Here is a 23208-nt window from a genome sequence, read left to right on the forward strand (position 1 = left end):
TGTCCTGGTCTTGCATGACACTCGGTCATCCCCCTCTGTCTTTTGGTTTAAAGGCGTCTGTTGGATGCTGGGGTGTTCGAACATAAACACAATCTTTTGAAATGAACTTGGAGTGACTCTTTAAAAAAGTGATTGAATAATATTTTGATCCATATCTTATCTCTTTCACATATGAAACCCAAAAATGTATTAGGTAAATAAATTAAACATTAGATAGATAACAAATGTTCAATTACACTCTGTCTACAGAGCTTGAAGTCTGTAAAAGACAGCCTGATGTCTGAGATCTGTAGCATACAAGGCCTCATGCCAGTTAAACGAACTGTGAACTATCCTGGCTAGCTCTACAGCAGCTTGGGAAACCATCTTAATAGTTTGTAGTTGTCAAGACAGGGTTAGTTAATAAAGAAAACTTAATTAACCATCTGACAAGCAAGGTAGACTTGATCAAATGGTTTACTGTGTATTATATATACTGTTGAAGTACACCTGTTTTTCTGGATATTTAGAAAGTTAGGTGGTCTGTGAGTTATTGTTTTTTATTATTAAGTTGTCCTTGGGCTCAACCAAGGTGTTGAACACTGAGTTAAATTGAAATGGATGCAATGTCACCTAGATAGCTAGCTTCCTGTAGTGACATAGTGAATGAGGCAGACGAGAAAGCGCTGCTTGGTCTAGTGAATGGTACATTTACGTTTAAAGAACGCCCAGATGTTACTGTTGACAGGAGCATCGTTCTCTGTAATTCATGCAGTAAGTAGTTTATAGTAAGTAGCAACGCGGAGGTACGAGCTTACACACCCTGTGATGATAATAAATTACGCTAGAAGCCAGCCTTGTCAAGCCACTCCCGACCGAGCAGGCGTTCAGACGCAAACTTATTGTTTGCTTACTCTTATCTATGACCAACCATCTAACTAAACTCCCTTACTAAATGGACTGCATTACCTTGGCAGTGAGTGGAAACTTCAGTCATTTAGAAACTGACACCAGGCACTACTTTGATGCCTGCGCCCAACAGTGAAAATGATAATAAAAGAGACGTTGAACTTCTAGTCTACAATGTTGGTTTGGCGCCTGACAAAATTAATTTAAATTGCAATATTCTTAAAATGCGTTCATAGCAAAAATTGATGAATATGATTAATTTAGATTAATTAATCACAGAGTATGTAATTAATACGTTTTTTTTTTCACTTGACAACTCTTATTATTTATATATATATATATATATATATATATATATATATATATATATATATATATATATATTACACCACACACATCACTAGGTTGTCCTTAAGTGCAGTAATTGTTTTATAAATAAATTATTAAACCCCTCTCTATCTCTCTATCTTTCTCTCTCTTTCTCTCTCTCTCAGGTCGCTCCCAGCAGCAGGGAGCACAGCGGCGGCAGCAGCAGTCGGAGGTGTGCGTGGAAGTCACCACTGGCGACGAGCATCAGGAGGAAGAGGACGATGATGACGAGGAGGAGGAAGAGGAAGAGTCGGCGGAGCTGGACCTGGAGGAGGTGGTGCAGGAGTCTGCCTCCGACTGGCAGTGCATCTCTGGCGTCTTCCCATAGCCCCTCCCACTTATCCACTCTCTCTACCCCCCCGCGGTGCTGCTAACGTCCCTCTCAACTCCCAGTGACCCTCACGAGCCAATTAACTCAAACACCTGCCCCCCCCCCCAGCGTGCTCAGAGTCTGTTTTTCTGGCGCTTTTCATCTTAGCTGTCTATCTTCCGTCTCTCTCTCTCTCTCCCTCTCTCTCTATCTCTCTCTCTCTCTGTCACCTGCTCACTCTCTCACACACTCTCTCTCTCTCTATCCATAGTTGTTAGTTATGGACCTTGTCAGATTTTTCATGAAAGGTTATTTATTTGTCATGAAACACTGTGGAATGGCTTTTGATCGAAAAGTGGTCAGTGGAAGGTCACCAAAAATAAATAAATACACAAACACACACACTTTTTTCGAGCAGCTGTTGTTTAGTACAGCTTAGCCAAAAAACAAAGTTAAAAAGTAGCACTTTAACAGAATGCCCAGCAGCCGATGAGCCGCTTCATCATGTGTGACACGAGCTCCGCCCGCTCCACAGCCGGCCAGTCCAGTGCGCCGCGGACTCTTCCCATTTCCGGTGCCTCAGATAACCTCCCGGGCGCGGCAGTCGTTTACAAATGGAGGAGCTCTGACCTCCGCTCCGAGTTTATCTGATTTAGACACGTGCTTGGGAAAGTCATCTATATGCAACAGTCAACCAGCCCATATCGTTGCTTTCATTTCGATCTGTCCTTAACCAAGGGGTCAGTGGAAGTGTCCATCGCGAGATCCTCTTTCATCCATCAGAGAAAGTGAACTCTGTTCTCTGCGTTAGCATTTGTCATTAGAGCATGTTGAACAACCGAGTGAAGGTGAATTTAAACGGAATGGCCAGGGGCAGAGTATTACTGCTGATTAACATACAGTTTCTGGGTGCTCTTAGTATGCTCCCCAGCATAATGTCTGGGAGGGGAACCCCCCCGAGATACTTGTGGTCTAATTAACAACGGATGCCCTCAAACACCTAACCAGTTAACATCAGAACGTTCTGGATATGAAAGTTAAATTGAACATTTACTTTAAATGATGTTGAGGATGGATAAGAGACATCTGCCTGGCACATAAAGCATGCAGTGGATTTAAAGGTGGAGGACTCCTTCACAAAGTTGGCTGTCCTTGGTTGGAGTGTTAATCTGAATAGCAGACCATCCATGCAAAACAGTCGATTCCCTTGTCCCAGTCGATCCCCACTACAGCTAAATGTAGCTTCCATGTCTGCCTCGCTACTTTTACTCTAATGTGTATATTCACTCTGTTGTTTTATAAAAGGCAAGCTACTGTATTCTGTTTTCTTTTTTTTTTTTTTTTTGCTCTCAGTTACTGAGTTTTATTTGCCATAAAGATGCGGGGGCAGCCTTGAGCTGTTCGGATGTCAGGTCCCCCTATGTTGTCTCTACCTGCAGATCCTGCAGTTATGAATTCAAATGGCGGTCATTGCCGTCAAAGCTGCCGTGCAAAGCACAGCGTGTGCGGAACGTCAGGCGCTCACTTCCTGTTGCTAAGCGTTACTAGTGGACATTGCCATTTATTGAATCTCAGCTGGCATTCAATCATTTTGTACTGCGTGGAATTGTCCTCATTTTTTAAATGTAAATAGTGTATGATAGATTTTATGTTTTTTTTTTGTTTTTTTTTCGTTTTGGATATTTCCATGAGAATGTTTTTTCCCTCCTTTGCCAATAGATGCTGAAACTGCTGTGCAGGTCGCTTTGATCTGGAAGTTGTTTTTCTCCCATTTTAGTTGCTATAACAGTGTACATAAACTAAACTGTACAAAGTTTGTCGCAGGAATGTATTTTGTATTTCCTTAAAATATTTAAGAATAAATGTAGCCTTTTTTTCTACAGACTATGTGTTTCATTATTTATGATATATAAATATATTATGATGTAATTATTATATATTTTGAATCCGTTTGAGTTGTGTGCTTATTAATTGTATGTATGAGTCTACCCTGATGAGAAAATTACTTTGATTGAATGCAAAAGGATATCAAATGTTTTTATTGAGGCATTTTACCCGTGTCTTATTCATAGGGGGCTACATTTAATTGGACCCCCTAGTTCCGATTTAGCAGGTGGATGACGATGATTCTCCATGTGGAAAAGAATTGAGCTAGAGACCATCAATGTTAGATAATTACAATGTTAGAAAGATTTTTTCTTTTGTTCTTTTGTAAAACTTTAGCCTATTCATATTAAGTTAAGAGACCAGACCAGTCAGACGTGACTTCATGACAGGTACAAGAACTAAGCAAGGCAACAGATTACAAAATAATATGTAATTCGGCCCTTGAGGGTATTTTTAATTGCGACAAACAACAACACTGGTTAAAATAGACGATAGATCCAAGACGGTGACAAATCCCATTTGTACTCTCCTAGTTGCTAGACATCCAGAGCTTCGGTTCAAGCCCAAATTCGCTGCACAAAGTTTTCAGGAAATGCTGTATTACACGCGAGAAACAGGAAGACGTTCATTTGTTTGTAATGACGTGGAAGCGATGCAGGCCATACTTTTGCACAAATTGAAGCAGAAATAGACCGACACCAAATGTTGAAAAAACTTTCACGTGTCATGAAGTCTTGGGTAGGCTATGCTATTCACCTATTCTGATTCTGAAGGAGAGTAGCCTATCTGCCTTTTGGAGATTATGATCGACTATTGACAGTGATAGTCACGTTGCGTCTGTGAATGGAGGTGAGTCTTTGCGTGTATATGACGGTGTCCAGCATACCATGCTTATGTCGACCCTTTGCTCAACATAGCTGGAGGTGGCAGTGGTAATCGTGACGATAGTGTCCGTAATGGACGTGGTACAGACAGCAGGGGTAGTAAAAATAGGGCTCTGAAGAACTACAAAGTCACCCACGATAGGAACTGATTTGACCAGGGTACATTATTGTAGGCCTATAATAACGGTTTGTGGTTATAGGCTAGTAATAGTTTACTATTGTTGGTTTACATTTTAGGCCTACTGTTTTCCTGTTAATTTGTTATATGGGTAATATGACAAAACAGAAAGTAACCTGCTCAAATAAGTTCAACATCCAGTATTTACTGAAAGGTGCATAATTTGAAGTGCTTGCTATCCAGTGGCAAATTACCCCCTTCATAAACTTTTGTTTATATAGATTTTTATATTTACAGTAGGACTTTATCTCTGACCACTTTCAAACCTTTTGAAATTTTGATATCAAAATCCAGTGGTGTTGTTTTCTTAACCCTGGCGCCTAAAGTTTGCCATGCAGTTTTAAATAAGTTATGAGAGGAAAATATTTTTATACCTGTTTTTATGCTTTTTGTTTGTTTTATAATTCGTATTAATGTTTATTTTATCATTATTTTTATTTATAAGCTAAGGTTGCTAGCACAGGTGTCTAAAAAGAGATAAAAACACTTGCACTTTTGTGTTTTTTGTGTTTTGTGTGGTATTTGAAAAAAAAAAAAAAACATTTAGCATTTTCAGAAATAGCCGGCCCTCTAATCAGATGAAGTTGGCAGAAGTGGCCCCCAGCTCATTTGAGTTTGAGACCCCTACTCTATAGAGTCTAAAGTTTAGACTCCTGGAAAGACACACGCATTGGCGTGAGTTTATATTCAGTCTCCCTTCCTGTCACTGGAACCACTTCTCCACTCTGGATCTCTCCACCCATCTTCTAGCGGTCAGTGCTGGATATTTTCACAAGTGTGGTGTTGTGTGCTGTGCATGGTTATTTACATTCTTTGTCCATTTGAGAATGAAGAACAGTCTTACATGATTTTTTGTTATTTTTCTTTTGCAGGGCAGCATTTAGTTGTGGTATCAACAGATGACTGAAGACAAAGATTGAAATGGAGACTACATGAAGACAAGATCTAAATGACATAGGACATTGTAAGAGGGAAAGGTCAAATCTACAAGTACTACTAGTGTCCACATAAACACAGTGATGTAACATCCTGTGCACTGGCACTCCTGCATTCAGATCCACCAATCCTGGAGAGGAGGTGGGGTGGAGAGACAGTACAGTACAATTCAGAAGAGGAACGTCTAGTACTTAGTCCAAACCGGTCACAGCCTCAGTGTTTTAATTAACCCTTTGTTTTAATTCAATCAGACAGACAAAAATTGTTAGGAAAGGATGGCCATACCCTTTTATTGTTAAATTATCAATCCATACTGCAACAAAGATAGAATTCCATCGGAAGTTTAGATAGTTGTTTAGATAGCTTCAAAGAACATCATTACAATTCATGCCCAGTCAAAGGCTTTCATGGGAAACACATGAGGAGTATCATACACAAGACATGATGTTGAGAAATAGTGCACAACATGCTGTACAGAACATTAACACTAATGAATAACACTTAACAAAGAGTGCCTCACATAAGCTGGAATTGCTTATCTAATGCTTCAAACATCATATTATCTAAGCTGTGCTTGATTATACAGATTCACAGAGATGCCCCTTTGAGAAAGACAAGGACAGGTGTGACGAGACGCATATGGCATAGAGAACTCAACCAGAGCTGGACCGAAGGCACACTGAAGGTCTGTAGCTAGACGGTTATCTTGAACCTGCCTCAACCCAGTCCAGTCTGGGTAGATATTGTTACGGTGTTATTCGATTTAAGACAGGCAGACGGAGGATAAACAACTGTGGGCAGAGATAAATAACCTGGGTTGCTTGACTGGGCAAACGTGGGACCAACTCGACCGTTTGGGACAACAAATGGAACTCGACAAAATGGAAGACTGCAGAGGGGGGGGGGGGGTAGCCAAAGTTTGGGGGGGGGGGGGGGGGGGCACAGATTGTGTTGCCACCTGCCATCAACGATCTGGGTGAGGTTAGTGCATTAGATGTGCAGGACCAGGTGGGGGATGGTTGCCAGGCGAGTGGAAGGAGAGATGGAGATTCCTCTGCGCTGTCCCCCCTCTCCTCCTTTCCCCCCTCTTTTCCTTAAACTTCCTTTCCTTTTTTCGCAGTGGGAGGCGTCGGAGACCTCAGCGCTTGGCTGGCGATGCGGACCGGCTGCCGCTCTGAAATGCAGAAGAGGGAAGAAGCAAACAACACACACACACACACAAAAGTCACACCAACAAAAATGGCTGCCAGGTCAGACTAATTCTCACAGTGGGTCTCTACATTGTCACTGCTCTCTCAGGTAACAATAAAAGCATGCAGTGCATGCAGAGTTTTAGAAAGGGGACATTTATTGTTGACAGATAAACACAAACAAGGATTTGGAGCTGTATTGCAGTTTGATTTGTCAGCTCTGTCCATTCAAATGTGTAATTATGCACGAGTGTGTGTAATTATTTATGACTGTGTTAAGGGGTATGCTCCTGAAACAGTTGGAAATAATTTGTGTATTTTGTTTGCAGCTGAAGGACAGTTTTTGCATATAGATCCCTGGTGAATTTTGTCTTTTGAAAATCCTTGCTGCTTGGCTGCTGAGTTTCCCCATCTGAAGTTTGCTTTTTTGAAAAACTAAATTTATCTCACATTGGAAGCAAGCACCATAAAGCTTTTTTTCCCATGAATAGATCTTACATTTGGAGAGAGGAAATATGGGTTTGGAGGAAGACGGCAACAAAACATGATTATACAAATGAGACGAATCTCTGGGAGGAGTGATTGGAATTAAGATAATCCATACTATATAAACCCTTCAAATCTCCTGCACACAAAAGGAATAAGAGACAGCAGCCTTTGCTTTAAGCTATTCCTGTTGGCACTCTGAGCTCCGAAGCACAATCAATAAACAGAGGCGGGGGGGGTGTGAAAATGCAGCATTGCTACTGAGGACGGAAAACAAAATAAACAGAGACAAAAGGCTACATGGCATCAAAACCGTCTGTAAAGCAGATTAGCTTTGCACTGTTCCGTTTAGAATGACAGACATGTACTAAGTGTAGTGAAATACTTTTTTTTTTTTTTTTTAAAGGACTGCCTTACCAAAGCACCATGGTCTACATAAACTAAAATCAAGTGTAGTTGTCTTCAGCTTTGCATTAGACATTTATAATTATGTTAGACTTTTTTTGTCAGTTTTTTATTCAGGCGAAGAGTGTGCGGAGGGTTTTGAATGATGTAGTTATCACTCTGCGTAATTGAATAGGGTGTATCACGAGCCCCGGCTGATTGGCTAATGAAAATCCCATCCCAAAACACAACCGGAGCATGGCCAAGAGATTAGGGCACTTGGCAACACAGGCGTGACGCAAGAGCAATGGGAAGTTATCAGAGCCCTAACAGTACTTAATCAGGGAGGGAGGTGCAATCACTGCACTCTGAGATAGGGATGGAGAAATTTGAGAGAATCAGAAACTATGATTATGAAACTCTAAAGACACACAATATATGTGTGTGGGGGGTGGGGGGGTATATAGAATGAAAGAGGGAAAGAGAAACAACAAAGGTGCAAAAAGTCAATTGTTGTGCACCATCCATGGCTTGGAGAAATGTCTGCTACATGGATAACTGAATCTGGCCAAGCTTTATTGCTTTTTGTATCCCAAGAAAAGAGAAAAGGGGGAACATTTTTTGGGAAGTCTGCCATCAAAACAAACAGGACAGAAAGTCTGCTGATCTGTGGCAGGGAAGGAACATTAGACTCCTCACTGAATTTTGGATGCCAGTGTGTGTTGGTTTGACAATGTGGGGACTTTTATCTGTCACCTCCTCCACATCTGTGTTTTTTTGGCATTTACCTCTGTTCTGTATACCTGTTATTAACTAAAATTACTGTTGTGTGTGTGTGTGTGTGCTGGGTGTATTTTATACCTACCTCAAGCCTTCACACACAAACACGTATTCATTCATTCATGATGCCATAGCAAGGTCATGTCCTGCTAATGCAGCGCTTTTTTTTATCCCGGCTAAAAGCATGCGATGTGACCGGGGCTTGCATGCAGCCAAGCACCGGGAAGCTCACCTCTAGAGTCTACTGATAGTCTACCTGGGTTGACTATCAGTAGCATCACGTAGTTAGCAAAGCTCTGTGAATGGATATCATTAAAGCTGTGGGGTTCTTTTCTGAACCAGCATTACAGGCTGTTGGAAATAGCTGGCACATAAGAAAAGCTGCTGCCACCCCCGCTGACGTCAATAGACTCTATATTCTGAAGCCAACGCTTCATTTGGCTTCATGGACCTCTTGGACCCTTTTCTATTCTCTGCTCTTCTCGTTTTCTAGACTGACCCCATCTCTCGTTCTTTCACTCTCTCTATCTCCTTGACTCTCTCTTTCTCTCTCTCTCTTTCTCTCTGATTGAAGAATGATGATCAATTTATAAACTTTCCATTCTAGACGATATAAATCTATTCAGTCTTGGATAATTCAGTTACAAAGAAGAATCTTCAGGGAGGAAGTGATTCAATGTCAGAATACAACTTGTCATGTGCAACTCACTCAGGGGTGCTGGTGATGACCTTGGTCATCACATAGTGTTGGAAAGGGGAAAGAAGAAGCAAAGGACTATGAATAATCTAGTGGATGGATTGTGAGTGTTGCCGTTTTTGTCCCAAAACACAGAAAATTGCAATAATTGACAAGAATTGAGCCCAATTAAAAGTGAATTGACAAAAAAAATTAAATCTCAATTTGACATGAATGGAAATGTGTCCAATTGAACTCAATCAAATTTAACTGAATTTAATTGGAAACCGAAACCAAACTGGAATTACAGGATTGAGCCACACTCATTTACCATTTTGAAGATCTTGGTCAGGGTCCCCTGGCCGTCCCCAGCACGACCTTTCTTCTGGTCAGCCTGTGTTGATGGAGAGAGACCAGACCAGAGATAAGCAAAGCCTGGGGCAAACACTAGTCTAACTGGGCCCTTTGTGGCCTACTGTCATTGGAGGATCTAAGAAAAACGCTAGGACCTGTGCTAACTTTTCTGGAGTATCAGCCAAATGGCCATGAAATAATTTGATAAACAGAACTGGAGGCAAATCTGCAAAAAGCAAAGGTTGGGAAACTAAACTAAAAGTCATGTGGACTTAGTGTTGGTATGCACTGTATGTGTGTTTGTGATCTAAGAAAAATAAAAAAGCTATTTGTGTGGTAGAGGCTTTGCTAGAAAAGAGCAGGCGATTTATTGAACATGAATCTAAAGTGTCTTGAGTGGATCGCAATGCCTTCTTCACCCATAATTTCAAAAAGAATATATACCAGCACCTCTAAACTAGAATGAAAAATGCATCAAGGCGATTTCGAAGATGGGTTGAAGGGGGGAAAAAAGGAAGAACAGTTATGCCTCTGAGAGATTGGATCATATCTTTCTAAAAGTGCCTTACCTCCTACAGCTCACCCCTTCAGTTTGCACTGTCTGTTCAATAATTGAAAACCCCAAAACACAAACACAAAAAAAATAAAAAAAACACCCAGCTAAAAGGAAGAAGCAAACTCAGGAAATCAACAGGGCGGAAAGGAACAGAGAGATGAACAGTGAGAGACAGTGAACCACAAGAGAGGGAAGCAACGAGTGGAAGCCACATGAAAGACATGGACTACAGCGCAGACGAACCACAGCACAGAGATGGTTTTGCATGTTATTCGCCATGATGTGACGCTCAAGACAAGACGCTTCCATAAATATCATTAACATGGTGTGGCAGCAAGCTTATTTTCCAGGCCTTAGTTTGGTTGGCTTATTGGTGCTGATCACTGTTTCGGACCACCTACCAGGCCTAACTTTGCGGAGAGTCCTCTCCACTGGACAAGGGGGGAGGGGGAGAAAGATGAGGTTGGATAATAAGGCAAGAGGGGTTGGAAAGATATAGAAAACAACATAGACATAGAGAGAACAGAGAGAGAGAGAACAGCGAGAGAGAGAGAGAGAGAGAACAGAGAGAGGGCAAGAGAGCAGCAAATCACACAAGTGGGCACCAGCTTGTGTGAGTTTACTTAGCAAGTTAAAATACTTCATCAAGAACAAGGGAGAAGAGAAAAATGACAAAGCTACAGTACAGTTTCAGGACAAAGCTAAGAGGTTGCGAGAGGTCAGGACAGGACACCTACAGCTCCCTCCAATACAGGCTGTGGTAGTGAGGATGCTGTGAGTCAACCCATGAATTGCAGAGACTTACCCTAGACTTGGGTGGGGCAGGAGACACCTGCAGAGATAGCAGTGAGCATTGTTTGGTGAGAATACCAGACAGCACAGCACAATATATAAATCATGAGGTGATCTGTGTGAGTAGACGTGCAGTTTGGCTCATCATGGCTGTGGAGGAGGTGTCGGTGTAACAGTTAACATGCCAACTGTTGTCTGTCTCTGCTCTCTCATGGGATTTTGTGTTAGTCAACTGTGGTGTGACGCAGATAAGTGTTATTGGAGTGGGTGTGTGGGGAGACTCTGACTCTTTTCAAGTCAAGTGTGTAGGCCTACTTGAACGTCAAGGACAGACATGTCACCAGTTTAAACTGGTTACCTTCCAGAATCTGCTTCATGAAGCTGGCTGTTTTATATTGAATTTCATTGGCCTTTCATGAAACAGGGACCCATTTCTACAAGTCTATGGCAATTGATGAGTTCTGTTTTATATACATAAATTTGGAGGCAATGAGAAGTATTCCTTCAGATATTTTTCCTTTGTGTTCTGAACCTTTGTTAGACTGCAGCTTCAATGAAGTGAGGTAGTGTAGTTATTTTACTACTACATCTCCCTGTAATGGTAAGGGGTATGGCCTGGCACAAGTGTACGGGGTGGGGGTGGGTATCAGGGATCTATGGGGTGGGGAGTGGGTATCAGGGGGTCTATGGGGTGGGGTCGGGGTGAGAAATCTTCTACGCTACTCACGATGGTTCTGAAGAAGTGCACCACCGCATTCTCATCCCCACGGCGACTACGGGACGCAGCAGGTCGCTGGGGGGAGGAGGACAGACCACGGAAGGAGCCCTAACAGGGACAGACACCACCTTTACTTCACAGTCACAGTCAAGCATTTAGTCCACATTTAGGCACACAATTTCATGATAGAAAAATCCAAAGCAGCACGGATAGTCTTGGAACATCTCATAGTCATGCAGAAATTTCATGATAGAAAAATCCAAAGCAGCACAGATAGTCTTGGAACATCCCATAGTCATGCAGAAATATTACGAGGGAGCTTGAAAGAGGCTGTTTGCAACATTACCTTCAAGTAGCCTAACCAATAATGAGATTGAATTTCAGACATTGTAGAAGTATATAGCAGAGATGCCCAAATATCTTTAGTCAAAATATCTATTTGTTAGGGCAGTTTCAATCATTAACATGGAAGTTGATTGTTAAACTAGGTGGTGTATGCTAATGATTTCCTGTGGAGAAATTTCACATTTATTCTTGAAGGTAATGTTATCTATTACAACTGATCATGCTAGATATACAACTACCAGAAATAATATAAATAATATTTAGGAATAATATATATATATAATATACACAGAAACATGCAAAATGTGTCAACATGCAGACAGCTTCTGTGATTGTGCTTCACAGAGTACTTCAGAGGAGAGCACAGCAGGACAGTTTACATAAAGATGGTGGTGCAATTATACTTGCCTTTGTAGGAGTGGCCTCGACTAGAGCACTCGTGTGTCTGCCTCACTCATACAGATAATTTATTAGAACAGAGTTTAGGCTACAAAAAAATGAAAATTGAAAATTTGAAAGCACTCAGAGAAACAATTACGGTAAACAAAATAAATAAACTCAGCTAGCAGCAACGTTATGCCGGAACCGATCTGGTATTGATCCGCGCCGCACCTCTGATCAATCGGAACCACATCCATTCAGTAAATAGCTGGTCAGAGAAGTTTATGAGGATCAGCAGGGCAGTGTCTTCCTCACAATACAAAACCACACTCATATCTGAATTTACAAAGACTCCCTTTACTTTACTTTGTCCGGATATTAATTCACTAGACACACACAGACATAGGCTATACACACTCACACTAAGTAACCGCAGTGAAACAGCTCCAACCTACAGGCGTCACGTACAGCACCACACGGATGATCATTATCTGCCATGCTATTTTAGTCTGTGTTCTTGAATCGTGTTGTGAAGCTCAGGCAGTTTGCCGTTTGTTCTGGTTGAATAGCCGCACGGTCTTTTATGAGTCCCGGGGTCCTTAATCAGAACCGTGATAATGCCCAACCGAACGAGGAGTCAGGGAGCTGTTCCAGGTGAATAAAGGTGATTACCTCAACGGCAGGAGGAAGAGGGGAGATGGAAAAAAGACAGACGAGCTCTCACCTCATTCAGTTCACTCCAGAGCACAGGCTCAGACCCAGGGGAATTATGCGTGCAGTATATGCCTACCCATTTTTATTCACTCTCACACATAACCTCAAATGGATCTAGTTTACACCCCTTGATTCACAGTTAGGCATACAACCACTGCACCCACAGTGCATAGTGTCTTGTTTAGCTCTGTGTTTATTATTTTGTCAATATTAATACTCAGTATTATTTTCTATTATATCATATTGATATTGAAGTCTCAATATCGTGTACAGTAGAGACTTCAGATTTCCTCTAACAGAATGCCTTGGGTTCTACACACATCACAGGACATGACTTTACATTGATTCCATACAGGCCAACAAGTAAAACCTACAGTACAGGACACATATCCTCATTCAGATGCATTGCCATGTTCTCCATATCCTTGTTAGGGTACATCCCAGGGTCTGATGTTGTGATTGGCACAAGGCACAGCATTGCCAGGCTTGGCAGTGTCTTATTGCAGTTGTAACTCACCATAATGGACGTCGGGAATTCATAACAGAATATCTGTGTGGACGCTTGTTTGCTTTTTGACAAATGGGAAATCGAAAGGTTACACAGGTTAGCAGGAGGCAATAAGGCAGGAGATGTGAGAGAGGCCACATTTGTCAAAGCCACTGCCTTTCCATTTCAAACTGTAAGTGGAAAGTGGACCTTGAAGACGTGTGTGTGTGTGTGTGTGCAGAGGGAGAGAATGAGGGACGAACTGCAAGAAATCAAAAGAAATAAACCCAGGCAGTAAGAATGCAGTGAGAATGACTGGTATAAATGGCGGGTGAAAGTTTCTGGTCATGTTGTGGCTTGCTTTCAGAGCCCATTGAAAACTTAAGAGATGACTGCACTTCAGGCCCCTCAAACCACCACTCTATAGGTGAAGATGAGAGGGTGGGTGTTTTGTGTATTTAAAGGAGGTTCTCTAGTTTATCTCACTGAAGTAGGGAGTGAGAAAAAACAAACCCTAGACCACTCACAACGCCACTGGAAACACAAGTGTCTCACTTAAATGAAATACGTATTTCTTTCTAGAAAATAATGTCTCATTGTCAGGAAATCATTAAAGTTTTTATGGAAAAGAAGTATGTTACGAAAAATATGGCCATGTCCATGAGTGGGCATTTCCAAGCAACAATGAAAGCTGCATTTCACAGAGTATTGACCGAGTATCAGTCTTTATCTTCATCCTTTAGCTATATATATATATATATGTCCCCAAAATGAAAAAAAACATGATGATTGAAGGTTCTTGCTCCACCTGTAGTGAAGCAGCCATTTTCTGCCACCACTTCTGGCTACAAAGGAGGCCGCTGTGAACCGAACAGAAATAACGGTCACCGGCTTCCTTTTGTAGGACTCGACTTTGATGTTAAATTTGTAAAATTAGTTTCGATTGAGTCAAAGCGAACATGTCTGGTCGCAAAATTGCCTGCCCTCTACAGCTGGTGCCATCTGTTACACCGAACACGGAGATGCCTCCTGATACGCTCTGCTACTCTCCACCCATTCCTAAAATAATCGACAAACTCCAAAGGAGGAAAAAGGGAATGACGAGGTGTGTGTGTATGGGGGGCATTCACGTTCCGTCGCCTCTGTCAAAACTGACAGCTGCCCCTTGTCGAGGGTGTGTGTATTCGTCTGCACTGTGGGGAGCGAATCTTTGAGTTGGATGAGATTCAGGGAGAGCCTGGCTCTCCAGAGCGCAGCCTTGTCAGCTTGAGCAGCGGGGGTCTGCACTGCACTATCGGACGCACGGTATGGACAGGGGTCCTGCAGTCTGACACCTCGCTCGGGGGACATGATAACTATCACATCCCCTCATCAACCTGCCCTAGGAAAGGGTGCTGCTCTCAGGTCTGAGAAAAATCAATATTTGATATTCCTGGCAAGAGTTACCGTTACCGTGGGGACAAATGGATATAACCATAACCAATCACCACTTCTATGACCCTTTATTCTCCTCACAGTGGGCTCTCAGAGTCTTAGGATCTTGTTTGCTATGGGTTAAAATACTACTGTTACTATACCGTATATACTATACATACCATTTATATTTACAATATGATCTATTATATACATACCATTTATATTCAAAATATTATTTACAAAAAGGCATTCTATTTATATTTCAAAATATGCACTGCTCTGAAATAAACAGGGGAAAAGATGGCTGCATGGTGCAAGGGGCATGGTGGCTGAAACTGTCAGAACTCAGACAGGAAACACAACTCATTGTCATGCACAAAAGCAGAGCGGTAGACAGCACATTTATTTGGATGTGAAACTACTAGGGTTGAGGTAGAGAGCGGATGCATAAGAGTGTCCCCTCTGTCATCTGCGCACTACTTTGGGAAGGCAGTCATTTTTTATACAAAAATACTTCCTATAGGAATACAAACATATGCCCTGTCTCCACGCTGGTTCTTATCTGTGGGACGGAGGAGTGTGGATAAGAGGCTGCTTTTAACCTGCTGGCCTTGCCTTACTGCATTGTGCCAGACTGCTCACTGTGCACACATACACACACACGCACATATCACACACTCAGAGACAAAGAGAGGTAGTGTGTCTCTTCTGTGTGGTCCTCAGCTTTCATTCACATTGTCTATTTATGTTGTATTTTTACCCCCACAACTCACACATTTTCATTAACTTTTAAGTTAAGTCTACATTCCCAGGATACAATATGTTTTCATTATGTGGTCTTGACAGGGGGGGGGGGGGGGGCATGGGGTCAGGGGGCCCTGAAGCCCAAGCTTTTGCATGGAATCATTGCCTCAATATCAACAAAACAGGATCTAGGCTGAATCTGATTGAATTTAGTATTGGCCATCTCCAAAATGCACCATAATACAGGAAATCACATCAAACAAATAAAAAAAATTCTGGGGGAGGACCCCCAAACCCCCCTCCCACATATGCGACAATTAGTGGGGGGCTCTTAATACATCTGGGCTCAGGGGCCCGAAAGTTCATAATCCGCCCATGCTGGTGACCACTGAAAAGGGTGCTTTACACAGAAAACAAGTCATGAAATTTAGTATAAAACAAAAATGATAACCAAACACAATAACCCATCTCTTCCTACTAATACTATTGATCATAATTCATCTGCTCTCCAGTCCTTAACAGAAATGGAGATGTCTGTTTATAACAGGCATGGCTAGAGGCCAGCTGATATGGTTTATCAGCAAGCCTGTGTTGAGATATACCCAAGGAAGAGCCGCCTGAGGGTTTTTCAAATGAAACATTCACTGTTCAAAAAATGCAAAGGCTCATTGTTGCATTGCATTTCATGTTTTAGTATAAAGTAATTTTATTCATTCCTTTTCCCCTTTTAAATTCAAATGAATGTAGGAGCTGATATAATAATATCACGCCCAGCTGGGTAATGTTGAAAGAAATTCATATTCCAAATATGTTTTGCAGTGGCTTCCAGTGTCACCTCTGAATCACCTCAGCCAAATGTTTACTTATCAAGAGGGAAATGTTCAAATATATTCTAATTTCCGACAGCTCTTTGTCTTCAAACCTTTTGAAGAATATTTACAGAATTTTAAGTCATTTTGTAACAATGACTTGGTGACAGCAAAAAAAAAAGTCACTAGCAATTTCTAAGATTAGAAATGTCCATTAAGGAGATGTTTAAATATTCTCCTGGACAAGCAGTGATATTCACTGCAATTAAGCGACCTAAAAACGTGTTTGAGAAATGTAATTCTTTACCTTTCAACTGTTTTAAGAGTTACTGTACTAGACAAATAAACCTCTTCACATAAATATCCATTTGTCTTTGTCACAATAATGTGTAAACAAATCTTAGTGGAATGAATCAAAGAGAGAAGGGATTAAAAGAAAGAGAGAATGAGGGAATGGATTAAGAAGGATTAAGAAGTAAGTTTATGTGAGACTTCAAGCCCACACACAGTGCACACCAACTCTACTCTTCGTGGGAGTTTTTCTGAGAAAAACAGCCCGAAGAGGTTGGGGTGCTATCTTCATTTGCAGGGTCGTGGAAAGGTCTAGAACTGAGAGTGCTAGTAGTGAGAGTACACTAGTGTAACTCATAAGTCAGAGTCTAATTGGTCACACTTCAGATTTGGTCTCTCAGTAGCTTTCATCTCTAAGTGACAGTAAGATGCTAATGTAAAGGCTAACATTTAGCCAGTCAGTATCTGTGCTTATATAGAAGCTGAACTCCTGACCTGGGGCTGGGTAGCTAACATAGCAGTAAGTGCGCCATCTGCATCCATCTTTACAGAAGAAAATCAGCTTTAAGTGACTCATAGGCTAATGAGAGAGGTAAACAGCCTCATTCCCATTCGGTCAAGTCTACTTACTGATGGTCCCAGGTTGATGACTTCAGTGTACAGTATATCGACTTCCACTGCCCACATGGCCTTTCCATGAACCTCACATCCAGGAGGTGTTTAGGGTTAGGATGAATAAGCTGACAACTTATTAGGCATATTAATTAATGTTAATAACACCATAAGGTATATAATGAACGGTTAAAAAACATAGTTATTAGAAACAAACAGAAATTGAAGACAAAACGAAGACAAAACGCAATAATTAGGAGGATACAGTGTGGTGGTTGTTAAAGATTTTAATCAAGCTGATATCCAAAAGCTTAAAAGAGGATCAGGTTGGGAACGGCTTACTAATGTGGATAATACAGATAACCACAAGCACTGTAGTACTGTTTGTAAAGTGTTACAAAGGGGGACACACTCCCTTTGGGATCAACACCATTCTCTCACATAAACACGTATTTCCTGACATTGTAAAAGACAAGAAACCTGAGGCAAGTTTTACAAAGCTGGCTTAAGGAGTTCAGAGTTTCTCTGCACGTGGCTCAGAAACTGTAATAGAGCCACACCAATTAAAGTGAACTAATCTGATATTTTCTAGAGGTTTAATATCAAACGGAATGAAGTTTAATAAAATTCACCACTGAAAAAAATCAATTTGTTTTTATGGCATTGATTGTGTCCCATTTCAAAGGCAAACTAAAAACAAACTTTGTGTTAGAGCTCATTTCCGCCTATGTTTTTAACTCAATCAATAAATTGCGTAATAACAGCAATCTTAATTACATCTCATCTCCCCTTCAGGATGCTGTTGGACTAAGGGCTCGATGCGTCTAAGCTCGCTGTGTGACTAATAGACTCCCTGTGACAAAGAGCTATTCGGTCCAGTGTGGGAGGAAAACGGGACCGAATCGAGGGAATATGCATCACTTAGCATCTTCACCAGCCCAACTACACAAAACAACATGGGACTCCAGCTTAAAAGTCCTGAGATTCACTTAATTTTGGTCATTCCTGTGACTGTGTAAACACCTACTGACTGGACTGAATCTGCTCTGTTCAGAGCCAGCAACAAAAAAAATATGTCTGAATGATAAAAGGGGAGATCACAAAATGTATCTGTGACAAATAACAGTTTTTAACTCAACGAATCGAAACAAAATTACACCATTGCACAAATAATTGCAGACTATGTCAACTATTTAACGAGCAAAAGGTCTTATTCACATACAAGCAAAATAGCACAGAATCAACAGAAAAGGTTGTAGATTGAAAATAAAACAGATTTTCCAAATGATCCCAAATGGTACTGGCTGACCAGCAGATGAATGTGGCACTTGTACTTGTACAATTCTCTGAAAATGAGATGTCAAACAAAACAAATCCCTATAGTTCAGCAACATCCTATCATCACACAACGCATTGATATTAAAGGAATGTTCATAAAAAAACAAAATTAGACAAAATTAATAATAAACATCAGCAGTTGGATTTATAACACTACATATCCATTGGCCAAGTGGATACATGTCCAGGCAAAAAAAACACGAGATGAAGTCTGTGACTAGAAAATAAAAGTTTGATCTTTGTGAAAAACCATACAGGAGTGGTGATGGAACCAGAGTGTGGTCTATCTACAGTTACACACAGATTATCAAATACTGCAGATAAAAAAAGGTTTCCAAATGGCTGGAAATCTAAAGGCATACCTTTGGTGGGAACAGCAAATATGTTATTTGGAGTAAACTGTAAACTGATATAAAACAGCTCAATAATATTTCATGTTAATATAAATGTGGAGGTCTGACTCCATCTTGTTCCTGTACACAAATGAAGCTCAGGCTAACCAGGGTTGTTGCATTTGTTCATGTGCTAACATGGGCTAAACTCTACGTTTCACTGTCTATCCTATCCTAATATGGGCAATACTATGTAGTGGTGTAAGAGTATACAACATGGGGTTTTCCAACCACAACAGCTGAAGCCAGTGGCTTCAAGTCTTGAGAACAGAGCAACGTTTCTTCCTGCTTACCCTCTAGTGGGCTATCAGGATAAGGCTGGGAGAATTGCATATTGTTAACATTGTTAAGAGCCATTTGAAGTCCCTTTTCATACGATCATTCAGAAAGCATCTATGTTCATTTCATGATCATTTCATGTAGAGGGTTTCTTGGGGCGGGTAACTGGCTAGCATTACTCTCACAACATCTGATTACACAGACTAGAGGTAGGCTAGACTTCAGCCAGCATGAGTTTGAAAATGCTCATAACCACACCCTGTCAGAACTACTCTCGTACACACAAAGCCATGACTCCATTAGCGCACTTTGGGAAATAGCATCAGTATTTAGCACAACTGAAGACATAAGAAGGCAATGTGGATCCACTGGTTTCCCTGTGCTAATATCACCACTTTTGTACCATGGATTGGATTCAATCAATACCCAGAAGATCAGCTTTGTACATAAATATTACTATAAACCTACTTGAATAGCATGGTGTGCTATTTCTAAGGAGTGAAATCAACAGGTGTGTCATTATTGGCAATATTTAAGGTCAGTCAACACACCATTAAGAAAAGGCCAAAATCCAATAATTGGAATATAATACATGCAGCTTACCACCCATTATTATATCCATGTGTACAGTCCTTAAAGCTGCTAACAAACATCTTTACCAATGACCAAATGATGCAATATTTATAATCTGAACTTTCTAAATAAAATATATCAGCAGTAACACAGGACAAATATCAAATATTACTCTTTAACCTTATCTCCCATGCTGCACCCAAGTACCAGCTGGCTCTGAGATTCATTCAAAGAGAAAGAAATATCTGCACTATGACATTGGTACCAAGTACTAGTACCATCAACCATGAGCCACAAGAGCCATTATAAATACAGTTGTGGAAAAAGAGTCCATTGTTAGTACCAATATTAACCACATTTAAAGAGAACTTTCAAAGTGAGCTTTTTGGTTATTTTAAAGTAATGTACTGCAAATCAACAACAATATTCAATTTTCAACAATTTTTTTTAGAAATACAACTCAGTTAATAATACCCTTCTATGTTCATTGAGTGTACATCTGTACCATTCATCACCATACATTTAAAGTGATCTCACTTGCGTGCAATGCACAACAAATACAACCGACAAAAACAACAGACTATGGCTTCTCCTGCCATTGTACCAACACTCCTACAAGCAACAATAAAAAATAAAAAAAAACCCTCAACTCGAACAATAAAACTGGATAAACGGCAAACAAACAGAACAGACCACAGTTACTTAATAAATCTCCCTCTTTTTCCTCACCTTGCCCTTCTTCTTCTTGTCCCCTCCGAAGAACTTTCCAATTTGATCCAGGACGCCCGGGCTCTTCTTTTTCCGGCCGAGGCCGAAGGCTGCCTGTCCAGAGGTTCCAGAGCTCATGTTGGCTGGTTGGTAAGGGGGGTTCGTTTAGAGAAAGAGATGAGGAAGAGAGGGGAGAAAACAAAAACGAGCTAGCTGTCGGCTAGGGGGAGAGAGAAAAAAAACGAAAAGAGCGCTAGCAAAGCGTACGAGGGTGGACCTGGGGGGCGCTTATGAGTCTACGTCCTGCCTGGGGTTTGCTTACTCCGAGCCGCTCTCCGTGCCTGCTCCGCTGTGCTCCTGGATGGTCTGCAGCTCGTCGGACTCCGAGGGGCGCTCTTTGAAGGTGTTGTCCTCACGGCCCGGGGCATCTCGGGAGAAGAGGCGGACCAAGTGGGGGCGGGGCCCGTCGCCCGGGTCAGCTGCGCTGGCACCGCTCCAGGCCTCCTCGGGGGCCTCCGCACCCGTGGAGTCAGTCACCGCCGGCCTCTTGGACGGGTGGTCATTGTTCTGGTTCACATCTGCCTCGCCTGGACATGCGCAGAAACAACAACAAGGGTTATCCATGGGCCCAGCACTGGGCCTGGCACACACTGAGGGCACCAGACAATACAGCTGTTTGTCAAATTGGTGCCCCCACCCCTTCTAAGAGCAGCAAACACACACACACACACACACAGTAACATCAGAAAACGATGATGGGATTCTTTAACAGTACTTTACAAGGGTCTAACATGATGGAGATGATTCACTTGCTTATGGTCATTGACTGTTCATATGGTCTTTACTTGTGGAAACACATGTACCAGTCTGGGTTGGCTATGTAGAGACTTGTCAACAACTTAGCAGAATCTTTGACCAACAAAGATTGGTATTAATAAGAAAGTCATAGGCTGACTAAATGAAAGTAAACACAATAATCACACAAGAAAATTGTAAATATTAACAGGGATTTCTTAAGAACCATTATCAACAATTGCATGAAAAACTCCAGTGTAATCCAACAACTGTAATTTCCATTTGTCCACCCGTGCCCACTCCCTTGTAAGGCACACAGTGTGTAAAGAGATATATGGCTTCAGCGCATCGCCTCCACCGAGGCCAACGGGTTTGGTTCCCCCAGCGCTAGGCCAAGCAGCTCTGCTCTCTCCCAGTAAGACAATAGCTATACTGTACTGGGAGGAATGGTGCAGCAAAACACCAGAGATTCTGCATGCTAATGCTTTCTCAACAGTAGCGCTTTTGTCTCGGCCGCAGAGTTATTTCTACCAGACAATGGGGACAGTGTCACTAAAATAACTCCTCTAAGTATGGATTTTCAACTCCATGCACGGTGACACTTATCTGATTTCCAGGCCTGCCGGGGCACTACGGGTGTGGTCGAGGCCGAAAAAATCATGTATTCCGCCGCCTGACCACAAGCCTGGAAGAAAAATGGGCTTTGATCGGCAGGCTATGAAAGAGCAGAGAACCTTCATCAAGGGCTCTAAGGGGTTTGATAGATCTCACTTTAGGTGATTACTTTACACCACAATGATACCATAGAAATGTAGTGTGGGTCAAATTCAATTAGACACTCATTTCTAATTAGACACTCATTTCTAGCTGTCTTAGCTGATCCGGGGACGATTTTTTGAAACTGTGATGAAACATCTTGAAACCTGAGCCCCCCTGCTGTGTCCCAGGGAGCACTGGCCGTGAGGAGAGCAGATCAGAGTGGAGCAGAGGCATTGTGCTGCTGCTGCTGCTGCTGCTGGGGTGATGTAAGGTGACGTGCAGTTTACTGCAGGTTACTGATTGTGTGTGTTACTTGTGTTGTGTCTGACAGTTACTGTGTGTGGTGTGTGTGTGTGTGTGTGGTGTGTGTGTGTGTGTGTGTGGTGTGTGTGTGTGTGTGTGTGGTGTGTGTGTGGTGTGTGTGTGTGTGTGTGTGTGTGTGTGTGTGTGTGTGTGGTGTGTGGTGTGTGGTGTGTGTGTGTGTGTGTGTGTGTGAGATGTGCCAACAGCATGCTCCCGGGCACCTTGAGCTGAACTCCCACTGCAGCAGCATTGGGCCCACGAGGCATATTTCACCTGTCAGTCTTCAAGGGCGGAAACCCCCCTGGAGCAACTGGCTCTGACACATATCAAGTAAAAAAAAGTTAGAGTTGGTACGCGACAAAGTTAACTTCACAGATATCGATATCAAGTCAAGTCGAGTCGAATACTTGTACAAATATGAGCACTGCAATAGCCTGGCCTTTGTAGTCAGTCTCATGGAGTTTTCAGCATTCTTCAGATTAAATTAATTGAGCTCTTTGAGAGATAGAGAGAGCGAGAGAGAGGACTGTAGATATGGTTGAACTCAGATGTCTGATCTTATTGCAATTCCTCAGTAAGGTGACTCAAATATCCGCAGTGGTTCTCAAATATCAAGAAAACCCACAACAGAGAGACTTGTATCTACTTACCTTGACAGGTCTTTAAAAAACTAATAAAAGTGCACTTTACTGATTTCTGAGGACAGAAAATAAAGATATTTCTTGAATTTCCCCTTGAGGATCAATAAAGTATCTATCTATCTATCTATCTATCTATCTATCTATCTATCTATCTATCTATCTATCTATCGATATTTTTTAACAGACACTAACGTTGAACACAATCTCTCTGGAATGCAGATAGGAACACAGCC

General features: G+C 41.7%; 3 protein-coding genes across 5 annotated transcripts in view; 1 reads left to right on the forward strand and 2 right to left on the reverse strand.

Moving 5' to 3' along the window:
- Nucleotides 1-3449, forward strand: part of LOC121720876 (zinc finger protein 236-like) — an 84135-nt gene extending 80686 nt beyond the window's left edge. Inside the window, exon 32 of the mRNA XM_042107348.1 lies at nucleotides 1383-3449. Coding sequence (XP_041963282.1) covers nucleotides 1383-1585 — 203 coding nt within the window. The 3' untranslated portion in view covers nucleotides 1586-3449. The remainder of the gene's footprint in view (nucleotides 1-1382) is intronic.
- A 2265-nt stretch (nucleotides 3450-5714) lies between these two features.
- On the reverse strand, nucleotides 5715-20631 carry LOC121720482 (myelin basic protein-like). Of its 3 annotated transcripts, XM_042106579.1 has the most exons (6): nucleotides 20499-20631; nucleotides 11398-11496; nucleotides 10684-10710; nucleotides 10280-10309; nucleotides 9300-9362; nucleotides 5715-6626 (listed from the first exon to the last, which is right to left on the reverse strand). In XM_042106579.1, exons 1-6 carry the CDS (start codon nucleotides 20613-20615, stop codon nucleotides 6591-6593), a joined length of 372 nt encoding a protein of 123 aa, XP_041962513.1. In that variant the 5' UTR covers nucleotides 20616-20631; the 3' UTR covers nucleotides 5715-6590. The 3 variants fall into 3 exon arrangements, with proteins under 3 accessions (XP_041962513.1, XP_041962514.1, XP_041962515.1); XM_042106580.1 differs by lacking the exon at nucleotides 10280-10309; XM_042106581.1 differs by lacking the exon at nucleotides 9300-9362.
- Nucleotides 20632-20782: 151 nt separating this feature from the next.
- Nucleotides 20783-23208, reverse strand: part of LOC121720481 (myelin basic protein-like) — a 41356-nt gene continuing 38930 nt past the window's right edge. Inside the window, exon 4 of the mRNA XM_042106577.1 lies at nucleotides 20783-21064. Within this exon, the coding sequence (XP_041962511.1) occupies nucleotides 20796-21064 (269 nt within the window). The 3' untranslated portion in view covers nucleotides 20783-20795. The remainder of the gene's footprint in view (nucleotides 21065-23208) is intronic.

The sequence above is a fragment of the Alosa sapidissima genome, chromosome 10 (genome assembly GCF_018492685.1).
Source record: "Alosa sapidissima isolate fAloSap1 chromosome 10, fAloSap1.pri, whole genome shotgun sequence".
Lineage (NCBI taxonomy): Eukaryota > Metazoa > Chordata > Actinopteri > Clupeiformes > Clupeidae > Alosa > Alosa sapidissima.

Bases quoted from the DNA above. Each gene is read 5' to 3' on its own strand.
- LOC121720482 (XM_042106579.1), bottom strand. From the start codon at position 20,615: ATGAGCTCTGGAACCTCTGGACAGGCAGCCTTCGGCCTCGGCCGGAAA. The intron at 10,310-10,683 runs GTAAGTCTCTGC...CCCCTTGTCCAG, and splicing joins CTGCCCCACCCAAGTCTAGG to TGGAGAGGACTCTCCGCAAA. The intron at 9,363-10,279 runs GTAGGTGGTCCG...CCATCAACACAG, and splicing joins TCTCCGCAAAGTTAGGCCTG to GCTGACCAGAAGAAAGGTCG.